Below are 18,605 nucleotides of genomic sequence, written 5' to 3' on the forward strand. Positions count from 1 at the left end.
GTGTATGTATGTATGTATATGTATGTACATATCTATAGATATATTTAAAAATTTTTTTCTAGTGCATTTTATAGCACTTTCATGTGCCAAGCTATCTAAAACCTTTCCATTGCTTTTAATTTCAAGCTTCTAAAACATATGTTGGAACATGAAATATATGAAAATAATTTTGAAAAGAAAGTCATTATCAAGAGAATCAAATATTCTCCTTAGAATATAAGAGGAAAAATGAAAGGGGGGGAATCAGAGGGGGAGATAAACCATAAGAGACTATGGGCTCCGGGAATCAAACTGAGGGTTCTAGAGGGGAGAGGGGTGGGGGGATGAGTGAGCCCGGTGATGGCTATTAAGGAGGGTCCGTATTGCATGGAGCACTGTGTGTTATATGCAAACAATGAATCATGGAATACTACATCAAAAACTAATGATGTACTGTATGGTGACTAATATAACATAATAAAAAAGATTATTAAAAAAATAAAAAAATGAAACTCAGAGTAGAATGGTGGTTGCCAGGGGATAAAAGATGGAGGAATAGGGAGATGTTGGTCAAAGGGTACAAACTTTCAATTATAAGATGAATGAATTCTGGGGATGTAATATACAACATGGTGACAATAGTAATACTCTATTATATACTTGAAATTTGCTAAGACAGTAGATATTAGTGTTCTCATAACACACTAAAAAATTGTAACTATGTGAGGTGATGGATGTGTTCATTAGCTTTATTGTGGTTATCATTTCACAATGTATATGTATCTCAAATCACGCTGTACACCTTAAACGTATACAAATTTATTTGTCAATAAAACTGGGAAAAGAAAAAACAAAGACTATAACAGGATCACATTAATTCTATGCCTGACATTCCTTTGCTCAATTCAGGAGAAGCATGGAAAATCTATGTACTTATTCATATTCATTCTGTCATCAACTACCTACTTTGGAGGTTTCTATTTGCTTACCACTGGGGATATAGTGGTGAACAAGAAAGAAACGGCCTGCCCTCATGGAACTTGAAGCTTATGAGGAGAGAAAAGCATTAATCAAAGGATCCTACAATTACATACATAAAAACTATGATAGATATCATATCCATGTGCTGTGGGTACCTGTAATATGCTGTGGTTGGAGGTGGGGAGTTCTAATTTCGTCTTCGAGAGTAGAAACAGCCATCTTTTTTTTATTTTTTATTTTATAATTTTTTTATTGTTTATTTTTTGCATAACATATTGTTTATTTATTGCATAACACCCAGTGCTCCACGCAGAATGTGCCCTCTTTAATACCCGTCACCAGGCTAACCCATCCCCCCACCCTCCTCCCCTCTAGAACCCTCAGTTTGTTTTTCGGAGTCCATCGTCTCTAATGGTTTGTCTCCCCCTCCGACTTACTCCCCTTCATTCTTCCCCTCCTGCTATCTTCTTCTTTTTTTTTTTTTTCTTAACATATATTGCATTATTTGAAACAGCCATCTTTTTGCTTGAGCTGAGATTCCAAGAGTAACTAGCTATTGCCCAGGCGGCCAGTAAAGGATGTGGTGGTAGGAATGAGGTTATTGCAGAATAAATAATAGGAAGAATAAGTAACAACATATTAAAATGTCCTGAGGTTCCACAAATAGGGCTTGGCCTTTGAGAGGTCTCAACTTGTGCAGAGGCTGTGGGGCAAGCATCAACGTGCACTCCACCCCTTATCCAAATCACTGCCCTTGAACTCTGACTAGATCTACCTCCCATGGCTTTTTAGTTAAGGTTTTCACAACTGCAATTATAGCCACATTACCTCCGTTGCCCTTCCCATGTCCTTTGTAGGGGTGGCTTGTGTAAAGCAAATGAAATTCAAATTATTTCACTACTCCTTATAAAGGCTTAATAATTGAAGAGATGATGAACTGAGGTGGCTAGGCAATATAAGAGCTTTATGTATTCTTTATATGGCTCCTGCCTCTGTCTTTATGCTTTTCTCCCAACCATTAGACCTAAACGATAAGGATGCCTTCTTTAAAAAAAACAATGAAAGCTCCTCTGATTACATACTTGTTCTAAAGAGTGATAAACTTCATAATTATATCCAGACAGGTATCTTCGATTTCTTTGGGTTCTCAAACTGCTTGTCTTTTCCAGTGTGTACTGAAGATCTTCTATGAGGATCCTGGATTTGAAATGATAGACATAACGCAAATTGAATGGAGAGCACATAAAAATCAAGCAATTTGAAAAGAAAATTATGCATCTATGAAAAAGAGGATAGCAAATATTGACATTTCTAAAAATACCAAATGTTGGGAAAATGTTCTCTTTTGGGAAATAAAAACTGTTACATTGGGTAATGAATATAAAATGTAAAATTATAGGCAGATGTTCTCAAATAATAATAATTACTACCATTGATTGAACAGCTATAAGAACTGAATGATGGGTATGAGCATTTACATTTATTGAGGACCTATTTAGGCACAATGCTATGTATTTTATGTACATGAGCTTAGTTAATAACCCTCTGAGGTAGATTTTTTGTTACCTCCATTTTACAAACAGGGAAAATGAGCCCCCCAAAGGGTTAAGAACCTGCCAACATCACTCCGCTAGTGAGTACAGAGCCAGAATTCGGACTCGGAATGTGAACCTGAATTCTAGTCTTTAGACTCTAAGTCCAGTGTGACAATATGAACACCAAAACAAGACAACACACACTAAAAAAGTTGGGTTTAAAAAAATGTTTAAATGTTTACAAAATTGAGCTGTGGTATATTGCTTTTGCATTATTTCCAAAGTGGACAGACCTTCTAAATATAAACAAGTACAACTTGTTTCCACTCAAGGTAAGAGCAATTCCCCACATTTATCACCAGAAAGTTATGAAACTCTGATGCTGATACATCTGTTTTTGGCAGTTCCTGATAGAACAACCATCATTCCCTTTACAAAGGCAATATTTCCCCAGGAATTTCAGTACAAAAAACTATGCCTCTTAATTGATTAGATTCTCTATCATGTATCATTATCAATTGATAAATGACAACATATTACCAATCACATCATGAAATGACCATTCAGAGAACTGTCAAAATAATTCTAATGGAGAATTGCTCCTACAATGGATTTATCTTAATATTTTCTAGTTAAGTTTGCTAGTGCTTTCACCAAAGTAGGAAAATTATAAAGTGTTTCAGTTTCAAGTGGTATGGGATCATTCTAGTTGGATATTAGCTTCTTTGATGAATAAACTCTCAAGCTTTTCAGTCTTCTTTTAAAGTCTCCAAGTGCCCTAAGTAGAACTAGTTTTTGGATTCCCTAGTACTTGCCTATCCATTTAGGCCAATGATTCTTAAGCTGCATTGCTTTAAAGTCACCCGTGAGCTTTAAAAAATATGCCACACTGGGGAATCTGACTGGCTTGGTTGGACGAGTGTGTGTCTCTTGACCTTGGGGTTGTGAGCTGGAGCACTATGTTGGGTGTGGAGATTAAAAATAAACAAACTTAAAAAAATATGCCACACTGGGCCCTACATAGACGAGAATATCTATGAATAGTTATCAGCTCACCAAAAGTGATTTTAATATACTGTCAGGATCAAATTTAGGCTAATGATCTGGAAGCCACTAATTTAGGCTAATTAAATCTGGAAACTCGCTGGTATCATTCCTCTCAAGTTCCATATTAAATACAGATGAAGAGAAGCGTAGAATATGCCTGACCCTTGTTTCATTTTTCCTCTCTTGAGTGTCGGTGCTGGATATGGTCAACTGCCTACTCTCCTTAACGAACTTCCTGTACCGCAGGGGCTGCGAAGCTGAAAACTACTTTTTCTTGACTCTCTTGCAACCTTGATTCTGGGTACAGATTTGTAAACGCTGGCAAGATAGGAAGTTAAGAATGAGGCAGAGGCCATCTCCTGCTGTTGCTGCAGCCATGTCAAGGTCACAGAGATGTGACTGTTGAGAGGCAGTTGGAGTTGCCAGACTCAGCACTCCAGTGCTTAGTCACCAGCTTTACAGCCCAAGAGGCAGTTATGGTAACAACAGTGGTGGCTGGAATAGCACAGCAACAGCTTCTGGACCTCTGGACCATCCCATGAGGGAGAAGTAAATTCTACTTCATTAAAGCTACTGCGTTTGGGGATCTGTTATGGGTTGAATTGTGTCCTCCTCTCCCCCAATTCATATGTTGAAGTCCTAACCCCAGCACCTCAGAATGTGACCTTGCTTGGAACTAGGATTGTTGCAGATGTAATTAAACTGAGGTCACCAGGATGTACTCTCATCCAATATGACTGGTGTCCTAGAGGAAATTCAGTTTGGGAAGATGAAAAAGTTCTAGAGATGCATGGTGCTGATGGTTATGTAATATGAATGTACTTTATGTCACTGAATTGTATATTTAAAATGGTTAAAATGGTACATTTTATGTTGCATATATTGGGGAAATCAGGACACAAAGACACACATAGAAGGAAGATATGAAGAGGCAAAGATGGCCGTCCCATCTACAAACCCAGGAGACAGGCCGGGGACAGATCCTTCCCCCGCAGTCCTCCGAAGGAACCAACTCTGCCCACACCTTGATTTCAGTCTTATAGCCTCCAGAATCATGAGACAATAAATTTTTGCTTTTTAAGCTGGCCAGTCTGTGGTATTTGTTATGATAGCCATAGCAAACCAATACAGGTCTCTGTTCAATAACTAGACTATATCTTAATACAGGCCCTAAAAGACCAATCTGAAAATTAAAATAACTGTGGTGTGGCAGTGCTAGCCCCATTTTCCTTGTCAAGTAGTCAACACCAGCAGATTGATGAGAAGGAGCCCAAAATAGCATTTGTAAGTTTTGTATTTTCTTAGTCCTTTATGGCTGATTATTATTCCTACCCTAGTTGCACACACTCCTAGGATAGTGACTAGAGCTATTGAGAAATTTCCAAGTGATGTCAACACCCAGTATAAAACCACCTCCCAAGGCTTCCAGGGTGGGTGAAGGGGGGCTCAAAATTTGAAATTCCACTGCCAATTTTTACAGGTATTTATAAAATGACTGAATTTTTTATAACAGAATGAGTCATCTCATCTGTCATGTCATTGAGAGGGGCTGAATACCTGGGGGCCAGACACATGGGGTCACAGTATCTCTGCCTTAAAGATGACTACAGCTATATATTACGTATAGTTGTATAGAGTTAATGATAATCTTTTGAAAACACCCCAGGCTACAATAATAAAAGTCAATTAAAATGATCTCTACCTACTGCCCTGTGGAATTTAATTGACTCTTATGTATTATTATCCTGAGACTAACAAAACGAATAATTCTAAATGATTGTCCTCCATGAGGAGACAACTGATTTAAAACATTAATTTTTTTTAGATTCCATTCTCTGTGACAAAGTGTGATATTTTATTCTATTATCAGTTCCACATGACCTATATTTAACGGCAGGAAATAGAGACTTGTTAAAATAACTGGTATATCCCCTTCTACTGAATTATAATTAATGAAGCATGTGAGTTGTTGCTGAGCACCTATAGATATAATTACCAAGCTCCTTCCTTCCAGGCATTCAGAGAATCAAAGCACGCCTTCAAAGTTATAGTGATGACTAAAATGTGTTCAATATGAACAATAGTTTTACGCACAGCCGTGACTCTACCCTGTTCTAGAAGCAGAGATAAAATACCTTTCTGCAAAAAGCATATCAGTACTTTATAAGGCTGTAATTATCTTTCTGGCAGGGAAGTATTTGTGTGGACCAGAGAGGAATGTCACTGCTACTTTGTACCCTGTGGCTCAGCTTTCCAGAGAATAAGGCTTTTACCATTGACTCACAGAGCTATGAGCCCATCCAAGGCCTTACCAGCCATCATCAGGGATCTTCCTGCCAGTTTTAACAGTACAACTGTTGGCCAGAAAGTTGGAGCAATTGAGGTTAGTCACTTACCTCTCAGCCCTGAAATCCTAGGTTTCCAAATGAAAGGTATGTCACTCCTTTCCATGTCATCAGTTCACTATGCTGCACTTCTCCCCCAGAGCCTGCACTGACTCTTCATCACTCCACCACTTCCTTTTCCCTTGTGCCTGCTTGAAGCTTGCTTTCACTGTAAATAAACTTCCTACATTCTCATGTCTTCAGAGAACTCTCTCTTCTCATATTCTTGCCCTGACAGAAATTGGATTCTCTCAAGGACAGATTCTTTTGTGGCTTTCTCTTCTGCCACTCTGTATTCCTATCATGGGACCAGAAGGGAAAGAGGTCAGCATTCTCCCGAACCCCCATTTCTCCTTCCCCATCAATCTACTTCTAGAAAAAGCTCATTTGGCCTATGGCATCATGCCATTCCTTGTTTCTTTCCTCTAACTCCTGGGTACTCTCTGAAATTACGGTCCCATGGGCACATTCTATCTCTTTATCTCTAATCTTGCCATCAGCCAAGGAGATTCATAACTGCTGTGTTGATCCTCTGGTGATTTAGTCCATCCATTCTCGACCACATCAGTCTTGGTGATTTATACTCCACTTTGGCCAAATCCTCCATGACTATGCCCTGACTCTTGTCACCAGCCATAAATGTTCTATACCAGGACTCTTAATCTCAGCCTACAAACTTTGTCAAAAATTTCTTCCTTCCGCTTCCTTGTTGCTCTCAGTCATGCCATATCTGCTTTCAATATAAAGATCCTTATCCCCTTCTTGATTCTTCCATTTGACTCCATATTCCTCCTAGACTGTTTTCCTTTCCTAACCAGATTTGACACCATGGATGAATACTTGAGCTAGTATCTCACTAGGAACCTCAACTTCCTTGCCATCCTGACCTTTCCGTGGTCCTAACCCAACAAACCAACTGTGTATGAGCACTACAATCTCCCTTCTTTTCAACAACCACTTTTATTGGTTCTTACCCCAGTTTTCCTCTTGGTAACTTTCTTCAGTCCCTGTTTCTTCCCTTTCAGTAGATAATTTTGCTTCCTATTCCATATAGAAAATTTAGACATTAGTTATGATTTCTTTTAAGTTGTTGACTCTCCTCTTCATAATCTTAACTAGACTCACATTTACCTCTTCAGTCTTACTGGATAAGGTATCCTTCCTAGTGCTCAAACCCTTTCCTCCATTGATGCAGTCTATCCTGTACCATCAATGTCTCATTCTCTAACTTGTTCCTCCCCTCAGCCTACAGACATACCAAAATTGCCCCTTACCCCTTAAAATCCCAAATTTCAAGCAGTCATTGATGCTGTATCTCCTTGTAGTCATTCCTTATTCTCTGCCTCTCTCCTTATTTTAATTTCTAAGAGCAGTAGTCTGCTCTGCTTCTCCCTGTTCTCACCTCCTATTCACTTCTGTCTTTCTCTGTCTTCTGCTCCTGACAATCTAATCCCACATCCCACCATGAGAGTTACCAACACAATTTACATTGCTAAATCCAAAGGAAACTGGTCAGTCCTTTTTCTTGCTGGATATTACTGTACACTTGGCACCATTAATGTTCTCCCTCTTGAAAGTCTCTCGTTTCTTCTTTGACTTCCGTGACTGTCTTCTGTTTGCTCCATTCCTACTATGTACGTGTTCCTTAAAAAAACCCAAATAACCCAAACCAAATACCTCAAGATATCCAAATCTATTTGGATCTATCTACTCCATTGCCCAAGCTAGAAGTTTTGGGACTGTCCTTGATTTCTTCCTCCCCATATCCAACCAAGCGTAGAGTCCAGGTGGTTTTGCCTATTGAATATTTTTTTGAGTATTCTCCTGATCACACTGCTCTGGTCCTGACTCAAGGCCTCACAACCTCTTACTTGGACTATTACTGTAGTCTCCTATTGCTCCTCCACCCCACTTACACCTGGCTCCCTTGCTTATATCCTCCAAGTGTGCAGCACCACACACTAGTCTGAGCTCCTAGCCCTGTACACATCAGATTCCCCACTTCCCTCAACCTCTCCAGCATCTTTTATTTCTACTCCCTGTGTTTGTACAATAACACTCAACCACTTCAGTTCCCTAAACAGGTATTATGCTGCTTCTTCCCTTTGCTTGCACTGTCCCCTCTGCCTGCAAGTCCTGAGCCTCATCCTGTGCTTGGTTGTCATTGCTCCTGCAGAAAGCTTTATCTGCCCTTGCATTGTTACCCACTGCTCTCCTTTCCTCACACAGAGAAGATCTTCTGTGTTTACACTGACCAGCTAGTGGTAATGGTGAAGTGATATGCCAGTGTGGTTCTCCCCTCCCCCATTACACTAATAAGCTCATTAAAGGTGAATATAACCATGTTACATTCGTGTCTGTTTTTGCAGTTTGAAAAATAGTACCTGAAACACTGTTGTAGGCACTCAGTAAATAACCTGAATACAGCTCTCATTCAGTTCAGTTTAGTACTAATGAATTAAGCAAGTGAAAAAGAATGCTTACTTGTACTGGATGTTGGCATCCTGTAAGAACGCTAACAGGGCTTGGGAACCATTTTGGGGAATATGGACATCAGTAACTGCTCCTTTTGAGACATAGGAGATACTGCTGGGCTGCCACAGGTCCACCTGTAGTGCAGGAACCAACCTATAATTCATATTCCATGCAGGTGGGGAATGATCCATGTCACAATGTGAAACATGTCACCTTGTTTACATTCAGAAACACCAAACACATTTTGGATTTAGACTCAATGCTTTCATCAGCAGGGTAAAACTCTTATTTGATTTTGAATTAGGTCTCCAAATTATATCATATCCATAACAGAATTTGATCATAATTTACAAGTAACAGTTTAAAGACCAATATACATTAAAGCCACAAGGTAAAAATTAGATAAAATAGTTTTAAGTATGACTTTGATATTCTTAAAAATTATTACACAAATACTTGAATAAGAGAAAGAAAGATATAAATTCCCTTTTACTTTACTACACAACCGAACTGTGGTAGCTTGGCAATGTATGGTAACTTTAAACAGAACACTCGCCAGATATCTCCTCCTTCCCCAACACGTGCCTTTTACCAATTCGCACTCTGCCTTCACATGGCCGTAGAAATATCCCTTTCTCAGGTTGGACTTTTCAGCTAGGGTTGTCTCCTTGTCAAGAGTTCTTAGAGCAACTTGTGATTCTTTCATTCCCTAATTTCAGCTTATCAGAATGTAAGCTCCATTTGGTCACCACCTCATTCCAAGTGCCCAGAATGGTGCCTTGTGTCCATCAGCAGCTCACTGTTGCGTATGTGGAGACCCCATGTAATGTTCACTATCCGTTCACCTCATGTTCAGTGTTGTGCAGGAAAGCAGGAGCCAGCCGGGTCTATGAGTCTTACTGTAGTGTTCCCAGTGCCTTTACAACCGGTAGCTAGTGCTCTGCATTCACTGAAGGAATTACTGAACTCGGCTGGGAGGGAAGAGAGCCCTCTTCTGTACAAGCCTAGAGCTACAATTTTCGATTAGGCCCAGTTTGCCTTTACAGTTGTGTTAAGTCTCTGTGTTTGGGACTCTTCTCTTCCTGCATTTCCAGCCTTAGTCTGTTACAGGGCCTTGGTCTCTGATCTGAGAAGATTCAGTTACTTGATCCTCACTTAGGTGTCAGTGTCTGCATTCTGTTAGGGAACTCTAGAAGACCAAAAATACTTTGTGACTCAAGGAAATAACACCTCTGGTGGTATAATTTAATCTTGAACAGGATAGAGAGGCATTTGTTTTGGGGACAAAGAGTCTACCTGTTTTTTTTTTTTTTTTTTCAAGCAGCTGACTCCTCCTCTAAGTTGCAAGGGCTAATCTGACTCAGCTAACGTGCTAGTCCAAAATCATAGAGAAACAGAAGTGTGGGGCTGGAAGGGATGCTGAGAGGTCATTTGATCCATCTGTCAGCCCTTGGGCAAGGATACATGTAGGACTGAACAAACCTGTCCCCAGTAGATGTATCCAAACCACATCTTGTGAGTCTCCAAAAGAGGAGAGTCGACAACATCCTCATGTAACTCATAACCACATTTAAGAAGACTGAAGATGTTTTTCCTGATCCCTTACACTACAGCACAGCTTCATTTTCTCTTGTTCCATTTTTCAGTAAGGGATGGCTGGTTTCTTGCCTCTGTTAGATAAAGTACATTGGTATCTTTCACTTTTCTCTACACGTTAGGTTTTCTGATCCTTTAATCATCTTTGAGACCTGCCTCTAAATCCATTACAGAGAGAGTTTTTTGATATTAAGGTCTGCTGTCATCCCTTAATGCCAGTGGAGATGAGGATGTAGTGCTGTATTTGGAGGGTAGAGAAACATAAGGACCTAAAATGATATGAAGAGCCAGTCTGGAAATTAGTTTAGGTGTCATTTTCTAGGATGCATGCTAAAATAAGAATCCTCATCCTGTAGAAGAGAGTAGCTTCCCTGTAGGGAGGTTCCATGGGAGTGACATACCCCACAGCCTGACCTGAAGAGGGCTTCCTAGGAAATAGGCCATCAGACTAAGCAGTTGGTCTACAGGAAACTAACAAAAATAATTTACAAAATCGGGAATTGTATTCTGTTGTGATATTAGGAAAGTAAGTTAAAATGAATTATCAACTTTTCTCAGGTAAAATTTTTGGGAAAGGGTACTTGGATACATAATATGGGTATTTCAGTCTGTCTGGCAGGCACAGGCCTATATCAAGATATAGGGGACAGTAATACTCATGTGAGATTTGTAAAGTGCCCCTACTTTATAGGTATTTCTGATCTTTTCACCCAATAATGACTCCAGGTAGGAGTTAATGGTAGATACGTTTAAAGAATGAGGGCACCTGGATGGCTCAGTCCATTAAATGTCTGCCTTCATTTCAGGTTTTAGGTCATGATCCCGGGGTCCTGGGATCCAGTCCCACATCGGGCTCCCTGATCAGTGGGGAGCCTGCTTCTCCCTCTACCCCTCCCTCCTGCTTGTGACCTCTCTCTCTCTCAAATAAATAAATAAAATCTTTTTTAAAAAATAAAGAATGAGGGGCAGCTGGCTGGCCCAGTTGGTTAAGTGTCTGCCTTCGTCTCAGGTCATGATCCCAGGGTCCTGGGATGGAGCCCCAAGTCGGGCTCCCTGCTGAGCAGGGAGCCTGCTTCTCCCTCTCTCTCTGCTGCTCCCCCTGCTTGTGCTCGCTCTCTCAAATAAATAAAATCTTAAAAAAAAAAGAAATGAAGACTCAGATTCATAGAGCAAAGTCAAATTTCCAAGGATGCACAGCACCAAAATGGTGACACAGGATGTGCCTAACTCTAGTGCCCATATTTACTGACTGGTAAGTGTCTTTAGGATCTTCTGAGAAAATAAGCAACTTCCAACTTCTTGACTTAGTGTTGAGGAGGTCTGGTTAGCAGGTCTCACACTCTGGTCTTTCCTGTCAGGGGCTATTCATCCTATAAATTAATATGCAGGTATTTCAAAGTTTAAATCAGCCCACTCTGGTCTGGTTACCATTATTTCCTTAGGGCCTGATCACATCTGGATGAAGTGATAAACTATCTTTGAATGGCAAAGCTCAGTGACACTTTATGATGCTGACAACAAAGGATCAGTAACCTTGTCAGGATGGTCTCAGGTTGTGTGCCAACTACTGCGGATCTTTGCTGTAAACAGCCACCTGATATTCCAGGGAAAGGAGGCTCCTTTCCAGAAACTTCTGGCCATGGACCCTGGTGGTTGTTCCCATGTTTTCCTTTCCTCATAATGATTACCAGTCACATGCAGTCAGATCTATTTAAGAGGTGGAGGCAATATACAGGCACCTGGGTGACTCAGTCGGTTAAGTGTCTGACTCTTGATTTCGGCTCTCAGGTCTTGATCTCAGGGTTGTGAGTTCAAGCCCCACATTGAACTCCATGCTAGCCATGGAGCCTAGTTAAAAAAAAAAAAAAAAAAAAAAAAGAGGTGGAGGCAATTTCGTGTGTGGTCAAGAGTATGAACTTTGGAATCTGAAGGCCCTGAGCTGGAATGCTAGCTCTGGTAGTATTGGCTGTGTGACTTCAGGGGAGGTTTTAACATTTCTGAGCCTCAAATTCCTCATCTGTAACTGTGAAGATAATTAAAAAACCTACCTATAGACTTTTCTGTAGGATGAGTTGGAAAAATAGAAGTAAAACACACAGCAGAGAGTCTGGCACATAGTGAGATCTTAAATATTAGCTATTTTTTTCTTCTTTTTGAAAAGCATATAAAAAAAAGCTGGAAGCAGTAAAGATAAAGTTCTACTTTGAGTGTTTCTGAGTAAAATGAAGACTATGATGAGATGATGCCCTTATTCAGACATTAAAACCTATAGACAGCCTTAAGGAGGAGAGGAACCAATAAATAAACCAAGAATATGAGCAAAGCTGGAATGTTTCCTAACAAAGCCAAACAGCTGGATTTGAAGGCACTGTAACCTGCTGGCTAATTCCCTGGACTCTAGAGTCTGACTTCCTATGATTAAATTCAGGCTCTCCACAGTTACCATCTGTGTGATATAGGGTGAATTCCTTCATCTCTTTGGGCCTCACTTTCTTCATCTGTAAAATGAAGATGATAATTATACTTCCTGGTTGTTATTTTTATGGGACTATAGAGACTATAGAAAATGCAGTCATTAAGAGCATAAATTTTGGAACTCAAGACAGGATGAGTTTGAATCCCAGTTCTGCTGCGTGTTAGCTGTGTCACTCTGGGGAACTTTAGCTCTCTGTGCTTGTTTCCTCACTTATAAAATGGAGTTATAAAAACTATATATTTTATAGATTTGTTAAGCTTAAATTAATCAATACCTATAAAATGCTTTGTTTTATTTTTTAAAGATTTTTTTTTTTATTTATTTGAAAGAGAGAGAGATCACAAGCAGGGGGGCGGGGGCTGCAGAGGGAGAAGCAGGCTCCCTGCCCATCAGGGAGCCTGATGTGGGGCTCAATCCCAGGACCCTGGGATCATGACCTGAGCCAAAGGGAGACGTTTAACAAACTGAGCCACCCAGGCACCCCTATAAAATGCTTTCAACAGCACCTGGTGAACAGGGGTCATTCATTAAATGATAAATGATTCAAAATTCAAAAATAATTTCTTTGCAATGAAAAACTATCATATTTTAGTCTGGCACTAATTTCATAGCTTTTCCAGTCCTCGTGCTGTGTTTACTTATTGGCCTGGTCCAGCCTTCATGAAGCATCCACCTGTCTTTTAGGCCCACGGCTGATTACATACCTGGTTCAGGTATCAGTGGAGGTGCAGTCAGTGTCCCCCAGCAGTTTCAGAGTGAGTCCTAGCTGTGGATATGGGAAGACATCTGGTGTTTCTTCAGCTTGGGAACAGATGGCCTGCTTCCCAGCTGCTTGAAGTAACACAGAAACATGAGAGAGGAGAGTTCTACTCTATATTTACTCTTACTTTTTGTTGGTTTGGAAAAGTATTAAGCACTTATGTGCCACATAACAGGTTTCTAAGTAAGAAACCTCCATATCAAATTTGTAGTCAACTAGTGTTTAATTTACATAATCATATTAATTACATACCAGCACACATAAAATCTTAATGCACAGAAAAGTAGCCTCTCTTATTTACCCTTAAAATTGTCTTTCTGTTCTGAATCCATTTAACCGTTCTTGCGTCTTCTTTTAGGATCTTTGTCTATGAGAAGCTTTTCTGACACCCATGTTTAGGTCAAGTACCTTTGTTATCTGCTTTCATGGAATTTTTCATTATCTCATTTTTATACTTATTATATTAGTTTCCTAGGGCTGCTATAATGAATTTCTTTCTTTTAAGATTTTATTTATTTATTTGATAGAGAGAGACACAGCGAGAGCAGGAATACAAGCAGGGGGAGTGGCAGAGGGAGAAGCAGACTCCCCACTGAGCAGGGAGCCCGATGTGGGGCTCGATCCCAGGATCCTGGGATCATGACCTGAGCTGAAGGCATGCTTAACTGACTGAGGCACACAGGTGCCCCTGCTATAATGAATTTCAACATCTCAGGTGGGTCAAAACAACAGAGATATATCCTCACACAGTTCTGGAGGCCAGAAGTCCAAGATCCAGGTGTTGACAGGCAGTACTTCCTCTGAAGCCTCCAGAGGAGATCTTTCCTTGCATCTTCCAGCTTCTGGTGGTTTCAGGCATCCCTTGGCTTGTGGCCACATTACTTCAATCTCCATTTACATCTTTATATGGCCTTCTCATCTGTGTCTGTGGCTTCTCCTCTTCCATGTCTTCTAAGGATACTCGTCATTGGATATAGGACTTATCTGGGTAATCCCGGATGCTCTCATCTGAGATCCTTAAGTACATCGGAAAACTCTTTTTTCAAATTGGGCCATGTTCACAAGTTCTAGGGGTTAGGGCATAGACATACATTTTGGGTGGCTACCACTCAACCTATTGCAATCGTCATATCAATATCTGTTTTCCTATTATCTTCATGAGAGAAGAAGCTGAAATTTTCCCCATCCACCCATATGCCCACCCAAAGGCACTAAATATTCTGTAGACGGAATAAATGAAATCACCCATTTTTTCTCTTTCATCTTTCTTCAAATATGTACTCTCTCCAAAACTGTTCCAGAGCATTTCTAGATTCCTAATTCTAGTTCCTCTTACCAAGAAATTGATAAGGTAGTCCACTTCAACTTGTCCACTCATCCCACTTCTCAACTCACAACACTTTATTTTTTTAAAAGATTTTATTTACTTATTTGAGAGAGAGAGAAAAAGAGAGCACAAGAGTGGGGAGGAGCAGAGTGAGAGGGAGAAGCAGACTCCCTGGTGAGTAAGGGAGCCCGATGCAGGACTCGATCCCAGGACCCTGGGATGATGACCTGAGCTGAAGGCAGATTTTTAACCAACAGAGTCACCCAGGTGCCCCCAACTCACAGGTCTTTAAGTTTTAAATTTTTATTACATTTAAGTGTAATCTTAGAATATGCTGCTTCTTCGGTCATAGTACTACATACTTTTCTGATGACTGGAGTGGCCCTTTAGCAACATAGTTAAAGAAATACTTATATTTTATGGTTATTATTTGTCTTTGCTCTACTTCTTATGACTTATTAACATTTCAGATACCAGGGGGCTGCTGGAAGGGAAACATAGCCAGAGAATATGGTCTCCTACAAGCCAAATTAAAAAAAAAACAAAAAACAAAAACAAACCAAAGGCATTTGGTAGATGTTAAAATTCTGGGATTCATTTTACCTAGCTTCATCCTCTCTCTCTTACGAAATGCTAAATTATCACTTCCCTAAAGCACAGACCCAATAAATACAACAAAGTCTTCAGAAATTTAGGCAACTCTTGTTGATTCACCATTAAAGAAAGATGAAAATACACTATTAACTAATTAGGGGTTAAAATACTCGTAAAAATTAGTGGAGGTCCAACAGTGGAATAAAATAAGTCCAAATGAAAGTGTTGTTTGTAAATTTCAATATAATAGAAATACTACTAACATGAGTACTAGTCATCAGAAAAACATCATTCTTTTGAAATTAGGTAAAGGTGTGAAGGCCTGGTGAAGCTCTGTTTTTGTGTTCAAGTTTTCCCTCTAATTCTCTTCAAGGCTCCCTCTCTGTCATAATTGGATAGTAAGTTTCATTTATTCAATAAGTGGAAAAGAAAATGATTTTTAACTTTTCCCTGAACTATTAATTGGTACATTCACCAATTTGAAAAGATTATTGAAGCCCATCAGTCAAAGACTCTTGGGATATATGGGTAGTCAAAAAAGATTTAATTTATTTGCTTGTTTCAAGAAGGGGGTAATCTCAGAAAGATGGTGTTAGAATTTATAGGATTTGGGCTTGTGTTAGGTAATTTTGTGTAGGGTAAAGGAACTGGGATTTTTCTTTGGTTGAGTGCTATCAGAATGAGGGGAATTCCATCACTGGATATCTTGATAATTTTATCTAGAAGGTGAAAGAACAATTGGGGCTATAATTGATAAAGAAGCAATAGCCATATCAGCAAAAAAAAAAGTGGGGGGGTTATCATTTTTCTGGTTTGGACAATTTTTTTTTTGTCTTTGTTTAGACATGATCACAGTGGTCTTGTTTTTATCTTATTTCATGAAGAACACAGAATGGTCTTGTTTGGTGTTGGTACTCTGTAAAGCAGTTTAACAAGAGAACACCAAGGTCTAGCTCTTAGTGCCAGGCTGGCTCCTGGCTGCCAGAGCTGCTTTTCCTTATCTCAGGATGATCACTATTGTACTAAGGTCATGTGATAACTAATGGAATGCCAAATGAGGGGTGGGCACTCTGCATTATCCGTGATTTGAGTAGTAGGGCCGTTGGGGTTATGGAATGAAGGATGTAGACTTGTGATGGTCTACCCAGGAGAAATTGGGAACTCAATGACATCTGACGTTGGCACCCTGCATCTTTCTGTAGTACCTGCATAGTACCACCTTTTTCATATAAAAGAGTTGATACTACTTAATTTGTGCCCTCTAAGTGAACATTTGAAGACTTAAAATACTAAGGAAAGGTTCCTAACTGCTACACTAGAGACTGAGAATTTAACAGCCACTCAGGAAACTTATTAGATCAGGGCAACATTATTTCATTATATTTTGCTAGCTTAAAATACTTCTATACTTAAGAATTGAGTTAGCATTTTTAGCCTCGTTTTGTAGATGGATAAAAATAATCAGAGATCATCTGATGCATCAATTGAATATCCATTAATAAGGACATTTGAAGACAAGAGCCCCTGGGTTGCATCTCATCAAGTAAAGAGATTTCCCTCCACTTTCTATTGATGACTTATGGTTTTAACATAGATGATTTTTTCACAATATTTGATTGCTACATTCAGAAGTATTTCATTTGGTATACTAAACAACAGTATGTTAATGCATTTACATTAATTTTTTTTTGGCTATTTTCTGGAGTTTAACACCCAGTGAAAATCACTTCAGAGCTTGTTATGCATTTCTTTTTTCAGATGGTAGCTCAAGAATTCTATGTATCACAAAAATCAAACAAAACTCATATGTGACTTAGTGAAAAACTAATCTAACAGGAAATAAAAGAAATAACTTCTTTCTGGTTTGTGTAATATTTGCTATGTCACATTTCAGAGACTTAATTTTCTTAATTACCAATAAAGGGCTTGAACTACATTATTTCCAAGTTCCCCTTAAATTCTATAATTCTGCCAGACTCACTGTACTTTTCTGAATATAAAATTTTACATTTTCCTAGGAAAATCTCTTTCAAGGTCACCCATATTTTCCTTCTTACTCAACAATTTTGCACTAGTATCATCTTTCAGTGATCAGTTATATTGACTTATTAGGTCAGTACTGAAAATAATATATAAGGCAAGATAGCTATTCAATTTTTAAAAAGTTACTTTCATCCCCTTTACTGAAAGCATTTTTCCAAAGCAGTTAGGAGATGATAAAATAATTATTTTCTTCCGCATTCCATGCTAGCTGATGAAAAGACCAGTGAGGAATCCTCAAAGTAGAGGGCCAGATGATAAAGTGACTGATCATCATCCTTTGAACAACCCACAGGATCTGGAGATTGTTCTGTCTCTCTGTTGTTTATGAGAACAGGCTGATTTCTAAAAATCAGCTATGGTAACTACCCCACACCCATTCACTCTTTACTGAGCACCTACAGTGTCTCAGCCATCAAGCTATATGCTGAGGATAAAATAATGAGTAAGACACAACGTGGCCCTCAAGGATTAAGCAGACATTACATGCTCAGTCTATAAAGGGAAACACACTAAGGCTGTTTAATTACACCTGGGAGGTCATTTGAGAAAAGTTTCTCAGGAGAGGTGTTACCTATATATAATACTGAACTATGAGTAGAAGTTAGCCTGGAAAAGCTGAAGAGAAGTGGGAGTAAAAGGCATCATTCAGAGATTTCCATATGAAGGTGGTTTGTGTCAGGAACGGAAGAGAGATGAAGTTTACCTGAGCCCTGTGATCCTGGCAAATAATAATCCCACTGCCCCTTTGTATTTTAGAATGGCTTACTCTAAGGAACCATCATCCCCATATAACTTAGAAAAGACTCACAGATTCCCTCTTTGTTTACCTATGACAAGCTCAGATATGGACCCTCAGATTCCCATTCTTTGTCTCATAATTAGCTGAATTGTTTGTCCCCATTGATCAATCTGAACAAAATGCCTGTTACTTCAACAAGTGTCAATTAAGCTTTTCTCTTTCCACCAGGTCCCTGAATTTTTATCCACCTTCAATTGCCACAGCCCCTCTGTAACAGCCCTTCCTGAGCATCAGCTGACTTCATAGTGAAACATCCTCTGTCTACACTGTCTGATCAAGCCCCTCCAGCTTTCAGCCCACTTCCCCATACCTGCTACTGTCTAGCCTTGTTCACTCTTCCCCATGAAAGAAAAGCCCCTTTCTGTCTGACTTTTGAGACTTGTATATCTTAAGGTTGACATGTTTACCCTTTTGCAGTAGTCTTTTTTCCTGCATTTGCAATAATCCTTTTGGATAAAGTCTCTCCTTACCTAACTCTGAATTTGTTTTTTATTTGACAACACTATACAAAATCATGCTCATGATTGGGGCGCCTGGGTGGCTCAGTCGTTAAGTGTCTGCCTTCGGCTCAGGGCATGATCCCGGGGTCCTGGGATTGAGCCCCACATC

The 18,605-nt window shown here is 39.5% G+C and overlaps 1 protein-coding gene across 1 annotated transcript in view; it reads right to left on the reverse strand.

Annotated features, from left to right (window-relative positions):
- The window catches only part of CPA6 (carboxypeptidase A6), a 353,130-nt gene that overhangs the window by 97,513 nt on the left and 237,012 nt on the right, over positions 1-18,605 (reverse strand). The window contains exons 3-4 of the mRNA XM_027620329.2: positions 8,411-8,535; positions 2,043-2,157 (exon numbers count right to left, since the gene is read on the reverse strand). Coding sequence (XP_027476130.1) covers positions 2,043-2,157; positions 8,411-8,535 — 240 coding nt within the window. The remainder of the gene's footprint in view (positions 1-2,042; positions 2,158-8,410; positions 8,536-18,605) is intronic.

Source organism: Zalophus californianus, chromosome 4, assembly GCF_009762305.2.
Source record: "Zalophus californianus isolate mZalCal1 chromosome 4, mZalCal1.pri.v2, whole genome shotgun sequence".
NCBI classification, from domain to species: Eukaryota; Metazoa; Chordata; class Mammalia; order Carnivora; family Otariidae; genus Zalophus; species Zalophus californianus.